Source organism: Prionailurus viverrinus, chromosome D2 (genome assembly GCF_022837055.1).
Source record: "Prionailurus viverrinus isolate Anna chromosome D2, UM_Priviv_1.0, whole genome shotgun sequence".
Lineage (NCBI taxonomy): Eukaryota > Metazoa > Chordata > Mammalia > Carnivora > Felidae > Prionailurus > Prionailurus viverrinus.
This window is the reverse complement of record NC_062571.1, coordinates 83,924,637-83,947,697: the sequence shown is the minus strand read 5'-3', so window position 1 is coordinate 83,947,697 and position 23,061 is coordinate 83,924,637. Positions and strand designations below refer to the sequence as shown.

General features: G+C 47.7%; 1 protein-coding gene across 5 annotated transcripts in view; it reads left to right on the top strand.

Annotated features, from left to right (window-relative positions):
* Window positions 1–8,629: 8,629 nt before the first annotated feature.
* The window catches only part of MKI67 (marker of proliferation Ki-67), a 28,487-nt gene continuing 14,055 nt past the window's right edge, over window positions 8,630–23,061 (top strand). The window contains exons 1-11 of one of the 5 annotated variants that reach the window (XM_047825345.1): window positions 8,630–8,782; window positions 9,267–9,446; window positions 12,065–12,143; window positions 12,251–12,366; window positions 14,806–14,872; window positions 17,528–17,573; window positions 18,064–19,137; window positions 20,819–20,988; window positions 22,162–22,480; window positions 22,568–22,686; window positions 22,790–22,961. In XM_047825345.1, the coding sequence (XP_047681301.1) occupies window positions 9,355–9,446; window positions 12,065–12,143; window positions 12,251–12,366; window positions 14,806–14,872; window positions 17,528–17,573; window positions 18,064–19,137; window positions 20,819–20,988; window positions 22,162–22,480; window positions 22,568–22,686; window positions 22,790–22,961 (2,254 nt within the window). In that variant the 5' untranslated portion in view covers window positions 8,630–8,782; window positions 9,267–9,354. Of the gene's footprint in view, window positions 8,894–9,266; window positions 9,447–12,064; window positions 12,144–12,250; window positions 12,367–14,805; window positions 14,873–17,527; window positions 17,574–18,063; window positions 19,138–20,818; window positions 21,001–22,161; window positions 22,481–22,567; window positions 22,687–22,789; window positions 22,962–23,061 lie in introns of all 5 variants that reach the window. The other 4 variants (XM_047825341.1, XM_047825342.1, XM_047825343.1 and 1 more) reach the window with 4 other exon arrangements.

Below are 23,061 nucleotides of genomic sequence, written 5' to 3'. Positions count from 1 at the left end.
AGTGTAAGTGGTGATAGTGACGTAATGAATCCCCAGTACCCATCCCCCAGCTCCAACAATTGACATCCATGGCCATCTGGGGTCAGCTGTGCCCCCAGGACACTTCCACTGGCCCCTCTGACCCCCTACTGGTTTATACTAAATCCCAGATATCCTAGCTCTTCCTCCATAAATATTCCAGTGTAATTCTCTAATAGACAAGGACTCCTTTAACACAATACCTCTGTCGCAATACTAATGCGATTGTCACAGCACAAATAGCTCCTTAGGACCATCAGGTATTCAGTCTGTGCCTCCATTTTTCCAACCGCCTCATAGAGATGTTATCAGTTTATTTTTCTAAACCGGGTCCAAAAAAGACTCATAAATTATATTTGATTTTACAAACGCTTTTTGGGGGCGTCTGGGTGGCTCAGTTGGTTAAGGGTTGGACTCTTGATTTGGTCTCAGGTCATGATCTCATGACGTCGACATATTTCAGTCGCCACGTGCCGTAATCCAAAACCTCGTTCTTTTTTTATCCCTTTGTAGTACGTTCCACCGTGTGAATGTAACACAGCTTATGCCATAACGTATCCTGTGAGGAAATACCCTGTTGATAGATGCTGGAGTGTTCCCAGGTTTTGGACAGAATGAACAAAGCTGCTTATCCGTGTCCTTTTGTGGCAATATGCTTTCATTTCTGTTCGGCAGATTGTGAGTTGTGGAGTTGCCGGATTGTGGGAAAGATGTGTATTCAGCTTTACAAGGATCCATCCAGGAGTTTTGTGCATGGTTGTGCCACTATGTTCCCACGAGCAGTGATGAGCTCTCTGCTTCCCCCCCCCCCGCCGCCAGTATTTGCTGTTTTTGGACTTTTTAATTTTAGCTGTTTCGGTGGGCATGTAACGGTATCTCGGTGTGGTTTTATTTTATTTTTTTTTTTTTTAATTTTTTTTTTCAACGTTTATTTATTTTTGGGACAGAGAGAGACAGAGCATGAACGGGGGAGGGGCAGAGAGAGAGGGAGACACAGAATCGGAAACAGGCTCCAGGCTCTGAGCCATCAGCCCAGAGCCCGACGCGGGGCTCGAACTCACGGACCGCAAGATCGTGACCTGGCTGAAGTCGGACGCTTAACCGACTGCGCCACCCAGGCGCCCCTCGGTGTGGTTTTAAATTGCATTTCCCTGGTGTGTTGGCAATGAGTTCTAGCTCTCTTGGTTTTTATTTATCTGAAAGTGTCTCCTTCACCCTTGCTTTAACAGGATGTGTCCCCTGGATATAGACGGCTAGGTGGACAGAGTTTTCTTTCAGTGGCTGTTTCCTGCCAGGTCCTGCAGAGTTTCCCTGCACCCGTGCAATCCAGCCCTTGGCTAAGGGCCCAGGGCAGCCCCGTACCCCACAAATCCACCTGTCTCAGCCTCCCCAGACCCCAATCACTGCTCCCTCCGCAAGGTGAGATCACTACTCTCCCCCACGCCCACACCTCCCACTACTCTCCCACACGCCCTGCAGGAACTGGGGTGGGACGCATGGGCTTCCTTCTCTCAGGGACAAGTCTGTGCGGCCCCCTTGGCCAAGTTCCTGCAAAGAGCTGCCTTACGTAGTTTGTTCGGTCTTACAACTGTTGGCAGTGGGAGGTCTGAGGCCAGTTTACTCCATCATGGCTGAAGCCCGTGACCTTCCGATCCGTTCCTTAAGTATGTAGGGTCCCTCGTCCTCTTTTTTATTTCCTTGCATTACACTAAAGGCGCATGTTCATTGTCCTGCAGAGTTGCTGCAGTCTGGATTTCACTACTGCATCCCTTTGGTGCTGTTTAAAAGGTTCTGCTGTCCCACCTGTTTCCTGTACACTGAGCGCTCCCTCTGGGGGCCTCTGGGGGCCAAATCCCATTCCAGTTTATTTTCTCCGACCATTCAGACAGAGGTCCGGGTTGCAGGCGAGGCTGTCTCTTTTTTTTGTGACAAGTAGCCCCGATGATCATTGCCTGGATTTATGTTTTCATTAAGGGTGTGTTTAGTTGGGATATTCTACTATATTTTCCTCTTTTCCATGCATTTATTATCTGTTATCTACAAAGAGGGACTTTCCATATGCAACCATGTGGTGGCGGGGAGGCACCTTTTCACACAAGAGAGGCAGACAAAAGCTTACTTTCCTCCCTTTCTTGGCCGGAATGGGCTGGTCTTCCATTGTCCGAAGGTGTCCAGAGAGTTTCTTTTCTTTCTTTTTGTTAAGGAGTCATTGTGAACTTGAGGAATGTAAATGCATCTTATGTGTTTCAATCCACTGTAGTTATTTTTTTTTTACTGAAGATCAGTTTCCCCACTGTGGGCCAAGGGGTGGGGCCCTTGCCAGTGGTTCCTGGGTCCTTTAGACATGATCCCAGTCGTCCTTGAGGCACATCCTTGCTTTTCCAGGTGATGAAATGTCCTAGCGTCATCCTGCATCGTCCCTGTCCCTCATATGGAGTCTAGCATTTGTACAGGGAACCTGGGTTCCTTTTAGTGGGAAATAGCATCAAACAGCCACAATCTAGGTGGTAAGGAGACCCGTAACATTGAGTAAGTGCAAGGTCTTTTCAGGGAATGTATCAGGAAGTATTACTCTATTCTTAAATTTTAAAATAGATGATCCAGAAAGAGTTCATACTGACATATCCAATTCAAAATCTACTTAATGTAACAGGGAGCTGGACTCGTTGTTTGAGGTTTGACTGCTGACAGCTTTGCAGCCTCACCCCTCGCTCCCCGTCCGCCCCACCTCTGGGTGAGCTGGTGAGAAAGCCCAAGTCCCCCCACCTTCAGAGAGCCAGCCCCTGCCACCAGCCCCATCCTGACCACAACGAAAACCTAGCCAGCTCCTCTCCCTACTCTCTGAAGCAAGCTCAGAGCCGCCCTGCTCCCCACAGAGACCTCAATTATGAAGATCATCAATCTTTTCCTCTTTTAGAAAATGTTTATTTATTTATTTTGGAGGGGAGACGCAGAGAGAGAGAGAGAGAGAGGGAGAGAGAGGATCTCAAACAGACTCCGCACTATCAGCACAGAGCCCGAGGCTGGGCTTGATCTCATGAACCCTGAGATCTGACCTGAGCCGAAATCAAGAGTCTGGTTCCTAACCCACTGAGCCACCCAGGCAGCCCAGATCGCCAGCCTTGTCATACCCTGTGATGGATGGGCATAAAGTCATCAGTCTCTAGATACAAACTAAATTCGGGGTGAGGATCCCTAGTACTTAGCGGGGTAGCCATGGAACTCTTCATTCTTGGATTTCATATTTACGTCCCTTTTTTAGGCTGAAAAACGTTCTTCCTGGTGATCTGCACAAAATGACTTACTTGCTTTATCCTATTATCATATATAAGCTCAGAATAATGGTGTCAGTGTTACTGCCAATACGACCGCTAACAAGGGTTGTACCATTAAATTATTATCCAAATCACTTCCAATTATTGTTTTGTGTGTGACTGTGTTGCTGCCTGATATACAGTTAGTTTTATTTTAACATCTACTTAAAGGGCTTTCTGCTTCTTTGGCTTAATTGATTTTATATTTATGTAAATATTAATATGATCACAAGTCCAATCTATCAAACATGGTGGGCTCGGAGAAATCTAGCTTCTCTCTCTGTCCTCTGTCCTTCATTTTTCCATTATATGGTTTATCTTCCTATTGTTTCTTTTTCTTTTTATTATTGTTTTAATGTTTATTTTTGAGAGAGACAGAGAGACAGAGAGAGAGGGGGAGACACAGAATCTGAAGTAGGATCCAGGCTCCAAGGTGTCGGCACAGAGCCTGACGCAGGGCTTGAACCCATCGGGACCTGAGCCGGAGTCAGAGGCTGAGCCACCCAGGTGCCCCGCTACTGTTTCTTTTTAATAAGAGCAAATAAACATGCATACCCATAAGCCCATTTCTTAGATAAGCATCGCATGCTATGCATAACTTTTCCACTTTGTCTTTTGTGTTTGATAACATTTGGAGGCATTCTGTGAAAGCATGTGGAACTGTTAAAACCTTTTTGTTTTAATAGGTTAATGAGGCCACTTAAAGGTATTAAACCAACTGATAGAGTTGATACCTGTTTTGTTATATTTAAAAAAAAAAGTTTAACGTTTATTTATTTTTGAGAGAGAGAGACAGAGACAGAGTATGAGCAGGGGAGGGGCTGAGAGAGAGGGAGACACAGAATCCGAAGCAGGCTCCAGGCTCCAAGCTGTCAGCACAGAGCCTGACATGGGGCTCAAACTCACCAGCTGTGAGATCATGACCTGAGTGTAAGTCAGACCCTCAACCGACTAAGCCCCCAGGCACCCCTAAAATAATTTTTTTTAATTAAAAAAATAATACAATGTGAAAGCAAAGAGCTGATGGTAAGACAGGCATTCTCAAGCATGGACCTGGGTGGATAAATTGTTACAATCCTTTTTGAAAAGCAAGCAGTTAGAGGATGTGAAGCAAATATTATTTGATCCAGCAACTAGATTTTGGAGTATAGAAACTAAGAACATCATCTATTACAAGGTCTCTGCTCAAGATCTTCATCACTTCATCACGGCATTATTTGTAATAATTAAATGTTAGGAAAAAACCTAAATGTTGGAACACAGTGGAAATAGGGTTATCAGGGTGATATTCACCAAGAATGAATGAGAAAACGCTTACATGATAAGGCTAAATGAAAGCATAAGAAATAAAATGGAACGTGCCTTTGTTTTCTCTGACATATTTCACTTAGCATAATACACTCTAGTTCCATCCACACTGTTGTAAATGGCAAGATTTCATTCTTTTTGATTGCCAAGTAATATTCCATTTGTGTATCTAGATAGATAGATAGATAGCACATCTTTACCCGTTCAAGGACACTTGTTGTGATGAGCACTGGGTATTGTATGTACATGATGAATCACTAAATTCTATTCCTGAAACCAATAGTACACTGTATGTTAACTAACTGGAATTTAAATTTTTAAAAAAGGTATGGGTACACACAGATATGTTTATTATGCAAAATAAACATTACAGAGACAAAAAAACGTGATTGCTTTTTTTGTTGTTCTTTATCTTAGGGTAAATTTTTCTTCCTTCAACATTTGTATATTATCCAAATATTCTATCATGACAGCATATAGTATTAGCTTCTTGATAAAAAAGAAGTTTTTCAGGGTGCCTGGGTGACTCAGTTGGCTAAGCATCCAACTCTTGATTTCGGCTCAGGTCATGATCTCGTGGTTGGTATCCAGCCCTGTGTCGGGCTCTCACTGACAGCCCAGAGCCTGCTTGGGATTCTCTCTCTCTCCCTCTCTCTCTCTGCCCCTCGCCCTGCTCATGTGCACACTCTCTCTGCCTCTCGAAATTAAATAAACATTTTTTTAAGTTTTTCAAAATTTCTTTGATGTTTTTCTTTTTTTTTTTTTTAATTTTTTTTTTCAACGTTTATTTATTTTTGTGACAGAGAGAGACAGAGCATGAACGGGGGAGGGGCAGAGAGAGAGGGAGACACAGAGTCGGAAACAGGCTCCAGGCTCCGAGCCATCAGCCCAGAGCCCGACGCGGGGCTCGAACTCACAGACCGCGAGATCGTGACCTGGCTGAAGTCGGACGCTTAACCGACTGCGCCACCCAGGCGCCCCTCTTTGATGTTTTTCGATATCATACTTTGTCCCAGTTTCTTTTTCTAAACTCAGAGAGTAGAGATCAGTGTTTGGGTTCCTCTTTTCTCCGGGTTAGGGGAGCATAAGGATTACGTTGAGCTGTCATCCCACACACGTGCTGGGGCATAGATGGAACTGGCCTCCCTGACAAGCCAGAAAGAAAGGCCCAGGTGACCCAGTGTGGGAAGAGGTTGGGGAATCAGGGGCCTCCCAACACCATAGGCCACCTGCCCACCCACCTGCGGAATGCGGGCCAAAGAGCTGGGTGAGAGGCAACCGGGGTCTTGCTCAGGGGGCTGGGCACACCTGGCCTTGGGGGCCCTGGGGAGATAGCCCAACTTTAGAGCTGGTGGTTGAAGCCAGGCAAGCGGCCTGGGGCTGGGTCAGTGCTTGGGTGTTGTGGCTGAAGCTGACGGCCACTGGACATCTAGGGGTCTCCAGGGTCTCAGTGGTGTAGCTCACCTTTGAGAGAGAAGAACACGCCAGATCCATTTCAGAAGGATCCCAGCCCCACCCCTGGCTACCTGTGCTGTCCCTACCCCCACTGTAGGGCTCTCCTCTGCCCTGGAAACTAGAAAGCTGGCTGGAGGAGGGATGTGATTAAAAGACCTGGAGGGGAAGGGAAGTTAGGAAGGAAGACAGCAGTTCCGGTGATGGTTGGTACCATGACCTCTTCCTGCAGCCTTGAGGGCGCCTGTGGGCTTGGAGCACCTGGCAAGGGCAGTTCCCGGGGTGCCGGGGTGAGACTCAGCCAGGACCGACCACACTTATGGGGGCACAGCCTGCCCGGGGAGGGGCGCCTGGACCTCCCTGCCCTGTACCGCCCTCCCCCCACCTTTTCTCCTGGATGAAGTGTCAGAGATCACAGAATATACTATTTACTGGAACACAGATGACCAAACAACACACGCATTTCAAAGGTGATAAATACCTTCTAAACATATGCCCCATATTGGAAATACACCCTCTCATCAGGTGGATGGATGTGGAACTGAAAAGGATTGTCAAATGGTCCCTTATTAGATGCCTGGAGCCATCCTCCAAGTGGATTTCAAGAATTTAATTCTTTAAAGTTGATTTATATATTTTGAAAAACAGAGAGAGAGAGAGAGAGAGCTGAAGGGGCAGAGAGAGAGGGAGAGAGAGAACATCCCAAGCAGGCTCCATACCATCAACGTGGAGCCCAGTGTGGGGCTCGAACTCAGGAACCATGAGATCACTGCCTGAGCCGAAATCAAGAGTTGGACATTTAACAGACTGAGCCGCCCAGGTGCCCCTCCCCAAGTAAATTTCAGGCAAGTGAAGGTGGCGGGGGGGGGGGGGGGTGGCACACAAGGAGAAGGGGTCCAAGGACAGGGAAGTCCCCTGGAGACACTTTCTTGGCCTGATTGATTTGACCGCGGGTGTGTGAGCGCTAAGAGCATCCGGCAGGGGATACCCTGACAAGCCCTCAGGCCAAAGCCTTTTCCTGCCCATCTGGGGTGCCCGTTGCTCTAACGGGGTCCCCACTCTACACTCTATTCGAGACTCTGATGGTGTTGGAGCGGGGCTGGGGGTCCAGATGCCAGCCCTGCAGATGGGGCGTGGGATTCTCCTCACAGGAGTGACATCTGCATTTTCAAAGAAATCTTAGGTGGTGAGCCAAGCTTCAAACCCAGCCGAAAGCCCCACCGCTGAAGTAGGCCACCAGAAGGTTTAAGGGGACTGTCCTGCGGGTCTGGCACTTTGCCAACCCCCTAAGTCTTCCTGTAACTCCTGCTCTGTCTAGAGCGCTGACTCCGTGTACTTCGGAGTGTGTGTAAGATGATTTGACAGGAAGTTCAGCACCTCCCCGTTCTAATTAGGCTGCCCCAGCAAGGTCACAGAGCCGTCCCTGATAGGAAGCAGTAATTAGAGTAACAGAAGCAGTGTTTTCGGGGGTGGTTCAGAGATGCGCTTTCTGTGGTAGCGTAAAGGGGGAGGAAATGGAAACTAATCCCCTAAAGAAGGTTAATAGCATCCATGCATTCAAATTACCTACATCAGCCTTGTCCCAGACAATTAGGAGTTGGAGGTCCTACACATTCACGTTTCCTTCCTAGGAGCGATTCCATATTCCTGAAGGCGGTCCATCTCTGACTTACCCCTCGGGAGCAGGAAGCTTCAAAGTTCATTTGTCAATTCATTTTAAAGCAATGATGAACCCATTTCATGTTGCACAGGAGCGCCCTCCCCGCCCCCCCCCCCCCCCCCCCAGGCAGGTGGCTCTAGGAGGCAATCCTGTGGTTATTCTAGAAGCACAATTGGAGAATTTGTTTTCTAAGAGGCAAATACTGGGAACCTCAGTATAAATGGATAGCAATAGTCGTGATTAAGGAAATTATGGTTTCTAAAATCGAATGCTCTGCAGCCATCAAAAAGAAAGTGAAAGGGGAACGTGTGCTCAAGATTAATGTCCACGGGATGAAGGAAGCAGAGAACACAAAATACAGAACAATGTGCATACCATGCTTTTTTAGTGTGTTTTTGAAAGAGACTAGTACCTGCATAGCTGGGAAAGGACACAAGAGATTGCTTGTAATAATCGGTTATCATTGGGGAGCTATGGGAACTTAAACATTTTCCAAACCTTCCAGCAATGAGTCGCATATTGTGTACAACTGTGTTTGTCCTTAAAGAAAAGGAGGCGAGACGGGTTTCGCGGCAGTGAGACCATGTCCCACTTCCACCCTTGTTACTCTGTCCCCGGTGAGGACCCTGAGAAAGCGCCCCAGGTGCACGGGAAGCCCGCCACCCCGCCCTCCCCCGCCCCGCGGAGCCCGCGCCCTCCCCGCTAGCTCCGCCCCCGCCCGCCCTCGCTCCTTGCCCATTGGTCTGCCTCCGCACCGCCGCGTCCAATCGCAGCGCTTAGCGCCAAATTCGAATGGTTGTTTTCATTTGAATCGGGAGAGCGCGGCGGCGGCTTTACGCGCGGAGCTGCTAACGCCGGGCGCGTCCCGGACGCAGCTAGGCTGGGCCACCTGGTCGCCGGCGAGGGCGACGGCGGGGGGTGGGGGTAGTGAGGACTGCGGCGGAGGTGGCCGCGGGCGGTGTCCGTCCCTGGAGCGCGGGGCGGGCTGTGGACGCCGGTGGAAGAGTCGCTGGCTTTTCCGGGTGAGGACGTAAGTTGCATCTGGAGGAGCAGGGGATTCAGGTGGCGGTGGCCGTGGCGGTGCGGGCGACTGTCCCGGGTGAGCCGCGGCCGGGACGTCTCGGGGCTCCGGGGACGGCCGGTGCGTCTGGGGGCTAGAGCTGTGGGGACTCCTCTGCTCTGCGGGAACCGGCGCCTGGAGCGCGGCCAGGGCTCCGGCGAGCGGGTGTTGGTGGGAACTCTCTGGAGCCTTGACCTTGATGAGCTTCGAGAGTTCTAGCCGCGGGTCCTTGGGGGCACTGGGTGTTGGTGGGGGCGGGGGGGGCGCGCTCCAAGGTGCAGCCCGGGGCCTGGCTGGGGCTCCCCCAGGGCTCAAGTAAGATGTGGGTCAGGGTGGCAGAAGCATGGTGATCGTATAAGCCAGCGCATTTGGTCACTTACAAGTGACTTCCTAGCTCTTTGCTTTCAGAGTAACACCCCACCTCCTCGGCGTGTTTTGTTTTTGTTTTATTCAGTGGCATGTTCCTGCATCAAGTTTGCTTCCGCAGACCTTTTGATGCCTGACCTTCCTATACCGATTACACTCAACATCTTGTTTAGAAAATGGGTCCTACAGGACGCCTTGTTACCATCAAAAGGAGCGGGGCGGACGGCCCCCACTTTCCACTGAGCCTCAGCACCTGCTTGTTTGGAAGGTGAGCCCTGCATAGGGGTGGACAATTTCCTTTAAAAGACATTAATATCCTAATCACAGATTAACAGACTGGAAACACCCGAGACGTAGTTCCTGCCCGCAGTTTGCTGGTGACTTTCCTACCGCTTGTCAACCTCTCATGGTTGTTTATTAGGAACTAGGATTTTGAAGACAATGTTTATATACTTTTTTTTTTAATCGAACACATTTTAAAATCGATTTGATAAAATCGTTACATGGAGAAAGATGTAGATTATCTTCAAATCCTGATTCACTTCATGCATTCTTTAGAAGGCCAGGATGTTCATCTGAAACCCCTCCAAACTTGGTGTTCCTTGGCTGTGGGGGACCCTCCTGAGCAAATGAGGGAAAGAGCCTCCGAATCTGGTTTGTTGGGGAAATGAAGCTGGGAGAAGTCTTGCTAGTGATCTGAGAACTTCTTTCTCGCCTGTTGCTGTCCTGTGTTGTTGGTAAATAACTGTGGTCCCTGTATAACAGGCACCCTCCCGTTTTCTGACCTGTGACTCTTTATATCAATGATAGGTCACCCTCCCTGTGGAGCCCTGTGAAGTGGGAGGCACACCCCGTCCTGTCCTACCAGCCCTCTTCCACGTTCTACCCCACCACGGACATTCTACGCTTTTGCTCCTCTGTGTGCTTTTAGCCAGTTTGACCTTTACGACTGGAATGTTCTCTTATCTTCCTGTGTGAGGGATTCCTTTCCACCTTCTTGATAATCATCTAAATGTTACCTAAAGAGAAGCCTTTGGTGAACACTGCTCTTGTCTTCCCTAACGCTACACAGGGCGAGGAGGCTTTGGTTGTGTCTCCCACTCCTAAGCTCTCCCAGGACAGGGACTGTCTAGTTCATAATTATGTACTCCGTGCCTAGTATGGGTCTGGCAAGCAAAAGGTGATCCATAGAGTTGGCACTCTGTGTCTAATAGAAGCGTGGCCTGGATGTGGAATCATAAGCCGCAGTGGTTCTCAGACTAGGATTATTTTGCCCCGCAGGAGACCTCTTGCAAGGCCTGGAGACATTTTTCTATGTCACGGTGTGGGCAGCTCATGCCACTGGCATCAGTGAACAGAGGACAGGGATGCTGCTGAACAGGGTATAGTGTCCACAGATTACAGGACACGCTCTACTATAAAGAATCATTTGGCCTCAAAGGGCAACAGTGCTGAGGTCAAGAACGACCAGGGATGCTAGCTGGCGGTTCCCAGCCAAACAAATTCTCAGTTCTAACGAGATAGGCTCTCTGTGTGTGTGTGTCTCTTTCTGTCTCTCTCTCTTGCTGGAATATTCAGATACCTAAAAGTCAAATTCTCCTCTTTAGTTTAAAGTGGGTTGCTCTAGCTCCTTTTCAGAGGAAAAAGAATACACGTTTTGGTATTAGATGTCAGTCACTCTGGTTATTATACAGAAAGGATTAAGTATCTTTTTATGCAAGATTTGACATTTCAAACCCATTCATGGGCGCCTGGGTGGCCCAGTCGGTTAAATGTCTACTCTTGATTTCGACTCAGGCCACGATCTCACAGTTTGTGAGTTCAAGCCCTGCATCGGCTCTGCTCTGACAGTGCAGGGCCTGCTTGAGATTCTCTCTCTTCCTCTCTTTCTCTGGCCCTCCCTCACTCACGTGTTCTCAAAATAAATAAATAAAGTTAAAAAAAAAAAAAAACCCAAACCCATTCCTAAGTGTTTGGTCATATGCCATAGGTAGAAAGAGATATTCTTAGCACCAGAATATTACATTGAGAACAGAGCGGAGAGTCTATAATTGTTCAAACTTTCAGTAATAGGGACACCAGACCCAAGGAAACTTACTAAGGACTGTTTTGATTAGTTTCTATGTGGGTTTGGAAATTCTCCCTCCTGGTGCTCCCTGTTCATGTTCCTTGTGTGGAAAGACAAGTTGAATCTAATAATGTGTATTTGTTGTGTGCATTTGTAGTTTTAATAAGACTTCTGAATCTGCCCGTTAATACAGTACAGTTTTAAAACCATGAAAAGCTCATGAGTCCGTGGCTTTTACTGTGTGCCAGGCAAACGCCAGACGTGTATAATTCATGTACTGCTTGAACAACACCGCGAGATAGGTGCTGATGTAATTGTAAGCTTTTTGTTTGTAAAGCACGGCTGCACAGACAGGTGTTAGCAAAAAATACAGCACTCGTGATGATTAAACCTCTAAACATACATAACATTACAAATGAACACATATAAACCTTTTTTTATAGAAAAAAAGCACAGAGTATTAAAAATCGTCACCGTTCTCCAGACTGTGCTATAAAGTGCTCTCTTATTTGGGTCTTAGAAGCAGGTATTTCAGTAAAAGGCATTCCAGTTTTGTATTCTACTGTTTTCCCTTATAATTATTTCTAAGTACTTGAAGTTTTAAAGGTTTAGTATAGTTGGTTATATACCACTTGTCCAAATTGTTTGCAAAATGCACAGTTCAGGGACCTTGCCCAAGTTTTTATTCCTTTCTGTTGTTGCATTTAAGGATCAAACATATGGTCAAATGATGTTTTACTTTGAAACGTTAATGTAATTTTTTTTAAAAAAACGCAGGAGCTTAAAAATCTTATTTATTTATTTTTTTTTCAATTAAGGGGTATTGAATGTGACATTCGCATCCAGCTCCCTGTAGTCTCAAAACAACATTGCAAAATTGAAATCAATGGGCGGGAGGTAAGTGGGTGTTTGAAGTCTTTTATTTTTTTTTTTTAACTTTTCATTTCGCTTCTTACCCATTTGTCAGTTACCTATCCCCCCCCCTTTTTTTTTCTACCTTGTAGGCAATGCTGTTTAATTTCAGTTCCACGAATCCAACACAAGTCAATGGATCTACCATTGAGGGACCTGTACAACTAAAGCATGGAGATGTGATCACTGTTGTTGACCGTTCCTTCAGGTAGGTGAGAAGTCCAAACAAATCAGACTCATGTAAATGGACCTTCTGATGCACCAGAGCTAGCCTTGTAGACTTCTGCGATCTTTCTGTAATGCTGGTGAGTGTCAGAGCATCTGAGGCTGCCATGCTCACCACTGGTTCTCCATCTAAAGTCACAAGAGTCTAGAAGGGATGACGCAGGGGACTTGGGTGATCCCCTTTGAGGATCCAAATGCAGTTAACTGGGCCAAAGAGGAGCGACCAGATCCCCAAGGGGTTTTATTTTGCTGCAAGTGTTGTGAAGCCGCAAACAGTTTTCAGTTTCTCTTTCATTTGAAAGTAAAAGACGCTCTTAGAGAAAGATACAAGATAAGATGCCCAGATGGGCTTATCACGAAGCAAGCGCCTTTGTGATTTCCATCTGTTACGGGCTGAATTGTGTCCCTCCAAAATTCATATGTTGGAGCCTTAACCCCCAGCAACCCAGAATATGACTGTATTCGGAGATAGGGTCTTTAAAGAGGTGATTAGGTTAAAACGAGGCCCTTAGGGTGGGTCCTAATTCAATCTGACTGGTGTCCTTGTAAGAAGAGATTAGGACACTGAAGAGGAAGCAGGGGTTCGGAGGGACAGCCATGTGAAGAGACGGCAGGTGTGCCCTAGAGAGCGTTATACAGCTCGGGTGCGGTGTTCTGTCCACTTGCGTCCATTAGACTCAAATTCCTGGCTGTAGAATCATAGTAATTCACCCCCTTGATTCTTACTCAGGTAGGTTAGTTGAAATCACACGTTGAGGAGTTTTTTTTTCCTTTGTTTTTTTGTGGGTTATTTTGCTCTTCTGTTTTTGCTCTCTGTGTTTTGAGGCTCTCCTGTGTGTGTGTTTAAATTTAGAATTATCTCCTGATGGGTGAAGCCCTGCCATTTATCTTTCTGAGAGATCCTGTACCTTCACTGATACTTTTTATCAGTGACTGAATTTTATCATTTTTCTCTGGTACATTGCTTTCAGCTTTGCATAATCCTTCAGGTTTAGATGGTCTCCTGGAACCAGCTGTTGGGGACACTTTTTTTTTTTAATAATTGGTTTATCTCCTTGATAGGTTGATCCTTTTATCATTATAAAATATGCTTGGTTTCTGTGAACAATTTTTTTTTTTCAACGTTTTTTATTTATTTTTGGGACAGAGAGAGACAGAGCATGAACGGGGGAGGGGCAGAGAGAGAGGGAGACACAGAATCGGAAACAGGCTCCAGGCTCCGAGCCATCAGCCCAGAGCCCGACGCGGGGCTCGAACTCACGGACCACGAGATCGTGACCTGGCTGAAGTCGGACGCTTAACCGACTGCGCCACCCAGGCGCCCCTTCTGTGAACAATTTTTATCTTAGAATCTATTTTGTCTGATGTTAGTGCGACTCCTCTCTTCTGGTTGCTGCTGGCATGGCGCATCCTTCTGTGTTCGTTCTGTGGGTGCCTTGGGATATACATCGTGTCTCCTGTAAGCAGCACGTGGTGGGGTCATGGTTTTCATCCACGCTGCCAAATGGAACGCTGCCTTCCTTCCAGCCTTCGTTTGTATCAAATAGATAATCTTCTGTTTGTTCCATTGGCTGTTTCTTTCCCGTGCTTTTTCTGAATTTGCCTCCATGTTTAAAGGGCGTGTTTATCGAACAGACTTCTAGCTTGGAAGTATTTGATGTGGAGTGGAGACCAGAACTTCTTCCCCAAAATGAGGTGCTGTTCAGACTGAGATTAACTGGGATGATTAAATCCCTCCAACAAAGAATGGGGAAAAAGTCTTAGGAAGGGGCACTTGACCAAGAACTCGACTACCATGAGAAGCAATTCCAGACACCCAGCTGTTTCAGATCAGACTGCCCCCTGGAGGCCAAGTTCAGTATGCCCATAAAAGGTTGTTCTGTGAATGGATGCTTGAGGTCTGATAGAACGACTTTGTATGTTGCTAAATCTCTCTACATATTAAGAAATGTGCCAGTCTTTGCCCGGGTACAGATACAGTAAGCAGGAAACTGAGGAGATCACAGCAGCCCTAAATTCTAGGGCGGCTCTGTGGTGACCCTGCCGTAAATAACATCACAAAGTGACTCAGGCCTCAGGTGCCGCAGGGCTTCCTGGGTGACCTTCCGAGTCCTCAGATGATTTCCAGGGATACAAACCAGTGGAAATCCGATCGGCCATCCTATGCAGTAGGTTTTCACATAGGAGGTACTCACACGGGCTCGTCCGTGTTCAGAAATCAACCTGGGTCCCGACCTATGACGTTAGCGTTCCAAAAGAAATTCGAGGCGACCTAAGATCTTTCCTAACTACGTTTATTTCCATGAATAAAACAAACCTGACGTTTGTTCCTCGCTCCTTGGACATTAATCAGATAGGGAAGTTTTACCGTCAGTTACAGATCTTGAATCTGAATATGTGTCTGTCCTTCTGTGCACTTCAGGTACGAAAATGAAAGTCACGAGGACAGAAGGAAGTCAACTGAATTCCCAGGACAAAGACGCAAACAGGTGATGAGCGAGGGGTGGCATCCACCTTTGAGTTCTGATTCCTGTGCACGATACTATGAAATCATTAACGTGCACGTCGATGAATGGTGTCTCACAAGTGAGGATGACTGGCCAGTTGTAAGGAAGGTGTGACTGAGATCTTAAACATGATGAACTTAGACAAACTTGAGTTTGTTTGTTTTTTTTATATTTATTTATTGAGAGAGAGTGTGTGAGCAGGGGAGACGGGCAGAGGGAGGGAGAGAGAATCTTAAGCAGCCTCCATGCTCTGTGTTAGCCCCACACGGGGCTGGGATCCCACGGTCCTGGGATTATGACCTGAACCCAAATCAAGAGTCGGACACTCAACCAACTGACAGACCCAGGAGCCCCATAAATTGAAATAATTTCATTTTTTTTCACATTTATTTATTTTTGAGAGACAGAGAGTATGAGCAGGGGAGAAGGAGAGAGAGAGAGGGAGACACAGAATCCGAAGCAGGCTCCAGGCTCCGAGCTGTCAGCACAGAGCCCGACGTGGGGCTCGAACTCACGAACTGCGGGATCATGACCTGAGCCGAAGTCGGAGGCTTAATCGACTGAGCCCCCGAGACACCCCATAAATTGAAATAATTGAAAACTGTACTTCTTTTATTCACAAAGAGTGGACTAGGTCAGTCTAACATTTTGGCCCAAAAGGCCCCTTTAGCATCTCACGATCTGATCTTGCAGACCTTTGGTTAGGACAGCCCATTGCAAGGAATTAAAATCCGGGGATCACATTATCTAGTGGCTCTTGTTGTCTCCCGGTCACTGCTCTTCTCCATCTTTATGTACCTGAGATCATCACATCGGAGCTCTGGGTACCAAAGGGGTCCTGCACGGTGACAGATGTATTGGCGTATCAGAACGCTTGGCTTATCTCCATCCTTGGAGCTGTAGTAGGACGTGTCCTGTGAACTTCTCTTCTTTATGAAGCTACCCAAGCTGGTCTCCTGTGAGCGGGTTGCGATTCTCGGGCTTACAAGTCAGTAGCCGTGCCCGAAATGAGCAGGAAGCCACTCTACCGAAGATCGAGGTGCTGCTTCCCCCCTAGAGCAGTGACCTTAATGTTGACCTTGCCACTCATCAGCTTCGGGGGAAAACTAGCTTTTGAGGTTTTCCACCTACTTGGTTGGCGGGTGTAAGGGAACCAACCAAAACGCTGAACTTTGGGTTAGACAAGTGGTCTCGGATTTTGGCTCAGGTCATGATCTCACAGCTTGTGGATTCGAGCCCCCATCGGGCTCTGCGCTGACAGCGTGGAGCCTGCTTGGGATTCTCTCTCTCCCCTCCTATCTCTGCCCCTCTCCCACTCTCTCTCTGTCTTTCTCAAATAAATAAATAAACTTTTTAAAACATTGCTAAGAGGTCTCAGAGGTCTATGAACTGTTCATTGTTGGGATTTTGCTAAAGCCAGTACTGAAACTAAATACTGAGAACATGTGATTGCAGTTGGGCAGTGATCTTTGTGCTATGGAATATAATGGTACAAAAATGGGCTTGTATTTTGTACACAATTTTTAAGTTTTAATTTATTTTTCCTGTTTGGTCATAAGACTGTTGGCCAACTTCAGATGGGAAATTAGAAACGGATCCCTCACTTGGCAAATTTGAGAAGCAGCGGGTTAGATACCAAGAAATCTGAAAGAGATTGAAGGAAAAAGTTAAAGTATTTGCCCTCGGATATATTTTGTGATTTTTTTTTTCCCTCTGTAGTAACTCAGATGAGATACTTTTCCTCTTTTGAAGCAACACTGAACTTTTGTATCTTGCATAATTGTTATTCTTTGGTTATTCCTTGCCCCTTAAAATTTTTTCTGACAGATTGTGAGGGCAGCAGTTGGGGGGACGGGGGAGGGAGGAGCCCGGATCTGATTGTCGTGCTCTGAGGGTGAGCACCTGTGGTGTGCTGGTTTCACCTTGGCCTCACCATCCCGGCTCTCGGGTGCACCTGCCAGCCAAAGCACACGTGCCCAGTGAGGCCCCAGCAGCTCCTGTACCCTATTTCTGACAAAGCTGAGTACTAAGTCAATAATTCCGTGCCCTTGGTAGGTTCACAGACGCTGCATGCAAATAATGTCTAATTGCAGCTTTGGCTCTCTCGTGGGGGGATGAGAGAGAAGTTTGAAGAACTTCCCAAAACTCAACTGAGGTTCAGTTTATTTATCTTTTTTAATGTTTTTTTAATGATTATTTTTTAGAGATAGAGAGAGTGTGAACAAGGGAGGGGCAGAGAGAGCGAGGGAGGCTCAGAATCTGAAGCACGCTCCAGGCTCTGAGCTGTCAGCACAGAGCCCGACGCGGACCTCGAACTCACAAACCTGGAGATTATGACCCAAGCCAAAGTCAGACGCTCCACCGACTGAGCCCCCCGGGCACGTCAACTGACGTCCAGTTTAAACAATTCTGAGCTTCAAGTTTGTTTCTTATACTATCATTATATTTTTAAAATCAGCTAAGAAATACTTGTATTACGAGCACTTGCCCCTGAGCGTCTTGGGTGAAAGTCTCTAAAATTCATATAAGGACAGTTTGGTAGGGAAGAGCCTCCCTAGCAAGAATATTTTAATAAATATGACTGCCCATGTTTGAAAAGACACCTAAATCACTGTTTTTTATTTTGCCAATTCACAGGAATCTCTGCATCGAGTCTCAAGATCTAGCCTCTCTTCCGACCCTGGTTAGTAGTTTTGTGGTTTTCTCCTGGGATCCTTCAAGGTCAGCTCTCCACATAGCGTTACGGCGAGGAAGGGACAGAAAGAACGCCTGTGTTCTGCATTCAGCTTCACAAAAGTTAGGAGGTTGTGTTACTTCCCATGGCACACAGGCAGACATCTGAGTTCACTTTTTCCTCAAGTGACTTAGAGGGCACCGTGCTCACTGGAGCATCCAGGTATAAGCAGTCTCGTTCAGTTACCGGTTTAATTGAGTAGATTAACAGCATTCCATGCCTCACACGGGTTATAGGAGGCTGACGTGACCTGTTTGCCTCGTAACACCAGCATCAGAATACTTCTGTTACACGTTTTGGGCATTAAATAATTTGCAGGCTAAGTGAAAAGCTAGATTAGAAGACAATTTGAAACGCTTTTAAAATTCGAATACTATAGGTGTTCATCACTGAGGAAAGATTGAACTTTCTGTTTCTTATTTCATAACTCATCGCCCAGACGGGAAGCTTCAAGATTCCGATGCCCGTTCAAGAGCCTCTGAAGACAGTGTTTCAGGAAGGCCTCTGAAGAATGTCCAAGCAGCGGGCACGGTCTCTGGTGGCTGTGAGGACCGGGTTGCAAGCAGAACACCTAATGTCGTTCATCCCTCGGAACTTGCTGGAGGTAACTCCAGAAATACCACGGATCCTACAGGCAGGGATTCTAAGGAAGATTTCAGCATAACGTTAGCGAGCTGTAAAGGAGACCTGAAGCCTTTACCCTCTACGCGGGGTCTGGAGAATGGTGCAAACAATGAATCTCCCTTTAAGAAGCTTTACGAGTCAATGAAGGAAGAACTTGATGCGAAATCAGAAAAAGGAGATGTGCTACAGAGCGGTAAAAAATCCGGAACGCGGAGTCATCGCCCACCAGAGAAGGAATGTTCTGGTGGTTTACAAGGTGGGACACAAGTCCCAGTGTCACTTAAATCCAGACCTAGGTCGGGTCGGAGCACCCAAATGAAGGCAGATCCTGCTTTGGGAGAACAAAGTATTAGCCAGACCGAGGACAGGAGACAAGGTGAGGAGGCTGGGGAGACTCCCAAGGAGACCAGGGGTCCCATCGTCCCTCCTGAGGAGATGACAGAAACCAAGACCCTGGCACAACGTTCCCCGCAGACCTCGCGGAAACGTCAGCGTGAAGACATGACGGTCGCCGGCGGAAGTGCGTCTGTGAATTTGGATCAAAAGGAAGGCTTCAGGACAGATGATAATAAGACGTTTACTCCTAGGAAGTCCTTAACCAGAAACCAAACACCCGCTAAAGTCGAAAACGCTGATAATTTTGGAGATACACCAGAAAACCTCTTTTCCAAAAGGAGGAGGAGTATTCCTACCAGTGTGGACATTCTTACGCCAGAACCAGAAACTCAGAATCACGCGATTTTAGCTCCGTTGCCCGTTCAAGTTGAAAGGAAGATTCCAAACAGTTCCGTCCACCAGCCTGAGAAAGTGGGCGCCACCGTGGGGCGCATGCACTCTGGGTTACCTGGTCGTAGTTCAGTTGATACAAGCAACTTTGGAGACTCCATCAGTAAGTTTACTTAACTGTGCATTTATCCCCCCCCCCCCGCCAAGCTCATACCTTGTATCTAGATAGGAACCGATGAGACCTCCCTTCCGTCGGTGGTGATTTCACCATGGCAGGGAGTCTTTGTGCACAAAGCCAGATGCACCGTCTGCTCTCGTAGACTCGACCTGAAGACGTGCATGACTGTAATCCGGGGCTCCGGAGGGAGGGCGGGTTGTCAGGGACAAACACAGCCGGGGACCTACAGGGGTCCAAAAACGTGTTGGATTCTCCCGTTCCACCCACAAGAAGATAGAAAGGAGAATAAGCCTAGTAATAAGCATAATGGCTTTCCAGAAACGTTTGAGTTCCGAACTATAAGCACTCGTATCCTGTGAGTTTGCTCCTGTAAACCAAGTCCAGGGAAGTCCCTTGGGAATGTTTAAATACAGGGAGGGTGTCTCTCAGATACTTATACTCTGTTTTCCACGTCTCCTAATAGTAGTTTGTTGTTGTTGTTGTTGTTGTTGCTGCTGCTGCTGTGTTATAAACCACTGGACTATCCCCACGGGTTTCTGTATCAGGAGCTGTTGTAGGTGTTTTAAAGACATGGGCACTTTTGATCCTCTATGCAGGTAGCAGGTGGGCCCCCGGGACAGGTATCCCTGTTAACTTCCCTTTTGTAAAACGGAAAACTGACGGCCTCCTGTCACCCAGCGAGCAGCAGGGCTATGACCCCCGAGTGGGCTCAGTAGCTCCTGGGTTTTCTCCCATACTTTTCAGAGGGGGGGGGGGTGGTTCTGTGGGTGTTCTGAAGTAGCAGGCTTACCATCCGGGCTCTGTTTTGCAGACGGTCCCTCATGCGAGGTGCACCCCTCTCTGCAATTAGACCAGCACGCATCCATCGCTGTGTCCCTATGCGTCTCAGAAAGGGGGCATCACTCAGACAAGGGATTCTTGTTGAGTGCCGGTTCATGGGGATGTGCGGTGGGGTTGGGACTCGTGAATTGTCTATTCCAGTCACCTGGAGAAGTTTTCAAGTTCACGACTTCTCACTAGGTAGGCCTGGGCGAGGCCCGAGTTCATAGGTGTCTTTGGAAAAAGCCCTATCCGGTCACCGTGGAAGCATCCGTGTCTGTCATTCCCCTGCTCCAAAGTGAAAGCTGCCCCATCCACACCAATCCCTTTATCAAGCTCTGTCCACGTGGGCATTTTCAACCTTTTCTAGGAGATCTTTGTACTGTCCGGTTGGGACGTGACGCTTTGTGGGTTTGTCCCTGGGTCTTTTCCTGAGCTCCAGCTCCGTGAGCGTTACAAAAGGATGAGACGCTGTGGTGTTAGTTTTCAAGGGGGCTTTTCCATTGGTTTGTCTTTTTTTTTTTTTTTTATTTTTAAAAAAAAATTTTTTTTTCAACGTTTATTTATTTTTGGGACAGAGAGAGACAGAGCATGAACGGGGGAGGGGCAGAGAGAGAGGGAGACACAGAATCGGAAACAGGCTCCAGGCTCTGAGCCATCCGCCCAGAGCCCGACGCGGGGCTCGAACTCCCGGACCGCGAGATCGTGACCTGGCTGAAGTCGGACGCTTAACCGACTGCGCCACCCAGGCGCCCCCCATTGGTTTGTCTTTAATGGCAACTTGAAACACGTCTTAGGTGTCCGTACATCTTCCATTCCTTCTCCACGTTTGTATTCGTTATTTCAGATAAGACTGAGGGAACACCCCTGAAAAGAAGGCGGGTCTCCTTCGGTGGTCGTCTGAAGCCGGAGTTATTTGATGAAAACTTACCTCCTAATACACCTCTCAAGAGAGGAGAAACACCCAGAAGGTCACTTGTAAGCCACACTCCACCTGTCCTGAAGAAAATCATCAAGGTAGGGTCAACGGTCAGTATTCTCACTCCCGCCTAGGACACATCCTTTCCAAACGCCCCACGCCAGCACAATGGCAACGGAGATCTTTTTCTTTCTAAAAACGTAGTAAAGACAAAAAATTGTAAAGGACGGCTCACTCACTGAGGGGTGGAAAATGGACCCCTGGGCTTGGAACCCCGATTCTCATGTGGCTGAGCACAGCGGAGGCCTGTGAAGGCCTCTTCGGGTGGAGGCCTCCTGCCAGCCTTGCTTCCAGAAGACCACTCAGGCTGGGGGAGGGGGCGGGTTCGGTAAAAACTACCAATCAGAGGGGCGCCTGGGTGGCTCAGTGGGTTGAGCATCCGACTTCGGCTCAGGTCATGATCTCATGCTTCATGAGTTGGAGCCCCACGTTGGGCTCTGTGCTGACAGCTCAGAGCCTGGAGCCTGCTTCAGATTCTGTGTCTCCCTCTCCCTGTCCCTCTCCTGCTCACCATGTGTCTCTCCCTCAAAAATAAATAGATAACCATTAAAAAACAAACAAACAAACAAACTACCGGTTAGAAAGAATCTGAAGACATCATGACACAAACCGTAAGGTGGTTTGTTTGTTTGTTTGTTTGTTTTCTTTTAGAATTATAAGGTGAAAAGGAAACCCTTGAGTGGCAACACGCCCATGATTTCCACCATCAGCTATTTAGAACTTTGTAATCACCTACGCTAGGCTGTGTTGTCCTCCTGAGTTTAGGTCTTTAGAAGGTATGGCCGCCCAGCTCACCCCCCTCAGAGGGCCTGGGCAATCTTTCATTTCTTTTCCTACCAAAAGGAGTATAAGGTATGTGTGTCTCCCTTTCCATTTTCTACTGGCTCCCAGAAATGAGCGGCCCTCCTTCCACGTAGACCAAAGGGGATCAGACGTCCACAGGTGGTGTTTTCTCCAATTCAGATCAGAGCCAGCTCACTCCTCACTTAAGACTGGTTTGCTGTCCCCCCCGACCCCTCTCCTTCCTTTTTCTCTTAAATGAGGGGCACAGACTCCCATCTCTGCCTTCCACTTGACAGACAGCGCTTGAAACGTTTTGGTGCTTCCAGATGGAAACAGCCAAAATTCTTTAACTGGGCAGGGTTTTCACATCCACTACAGAGACTCTGTGTTGGCGGTAAGGTATCTTATGAACATTTAAATCTCGTCAGGACCGTCCTCAAGCATCGGGAAAAGAAGATTCTTCCGGACTCCATTTGGAAGTGACCGCACAACCGCAGTTCGCGGGATCTCCAGCTCGTGATCCGACCGGGACTTCTCCAGGTGCCCGTGACCCACGTCGCAGGTCACCCAAGGCGTCCTCGGTCTCCCGCGGCAGCAAATCTCATCACACGGATGTTCCTAAGAGGGGAGGCAGGAAGAGCGGTGGCTTGCTTTCAAAGAGAACCTCCATCGACCGGAGCCAGCATGACATCTTGCAGAGGATTTATTCCAAAAGAAGGAGCGGAGCTTCTGAAGCCAATTTAGTCGGTTAGTGTCGTGTTCGCGGATGTCTTAAGGTCGGTTTTCTCGCTCACGGGGCTTCGGAAACCTTTCAACACGTTTTCCTTGTGACAGTGGCGAAGTCGTGGGCGGACGTAGTGAAACTCGGGGCCAAACAGACCCAGGCTAAAGCGGTCAAACACGGCCCCCAGCGACAGCCGAGCAAAAGGCCAAGAAAAGCGAACACTCCGAAGGTATGAACAGCTCCCTGGCCACGTGCTGTGAGGTAAGGTCGCGTTGGGTGGGGAGGTGCGCGCTGACGTTTCCTTCACCTTGTTACATTTTGGTTTTTTCCAGACGCCTGTTAGCGGCGTTCACAGTGAGTTTAGTACAGGCCATGCCAACTCTCCTTGTACCATAATAATAGGGAAAGCTCACCTTGAAAAAGTAAATGTGCCTGCCCGGCCCTACAGAATGCTCAACAACTTTGTCATCAACAAGAAGATGGACTTCAATGAAGATCTGTCAGGTAAAAGCACAACCTCGAGGCTTAGAAACCGTAGCCCTTTGATCCCCCTACACGTGAGAACGTGGACGGATGCCGTAGATGTGTATGGTGGGGAGCAGAC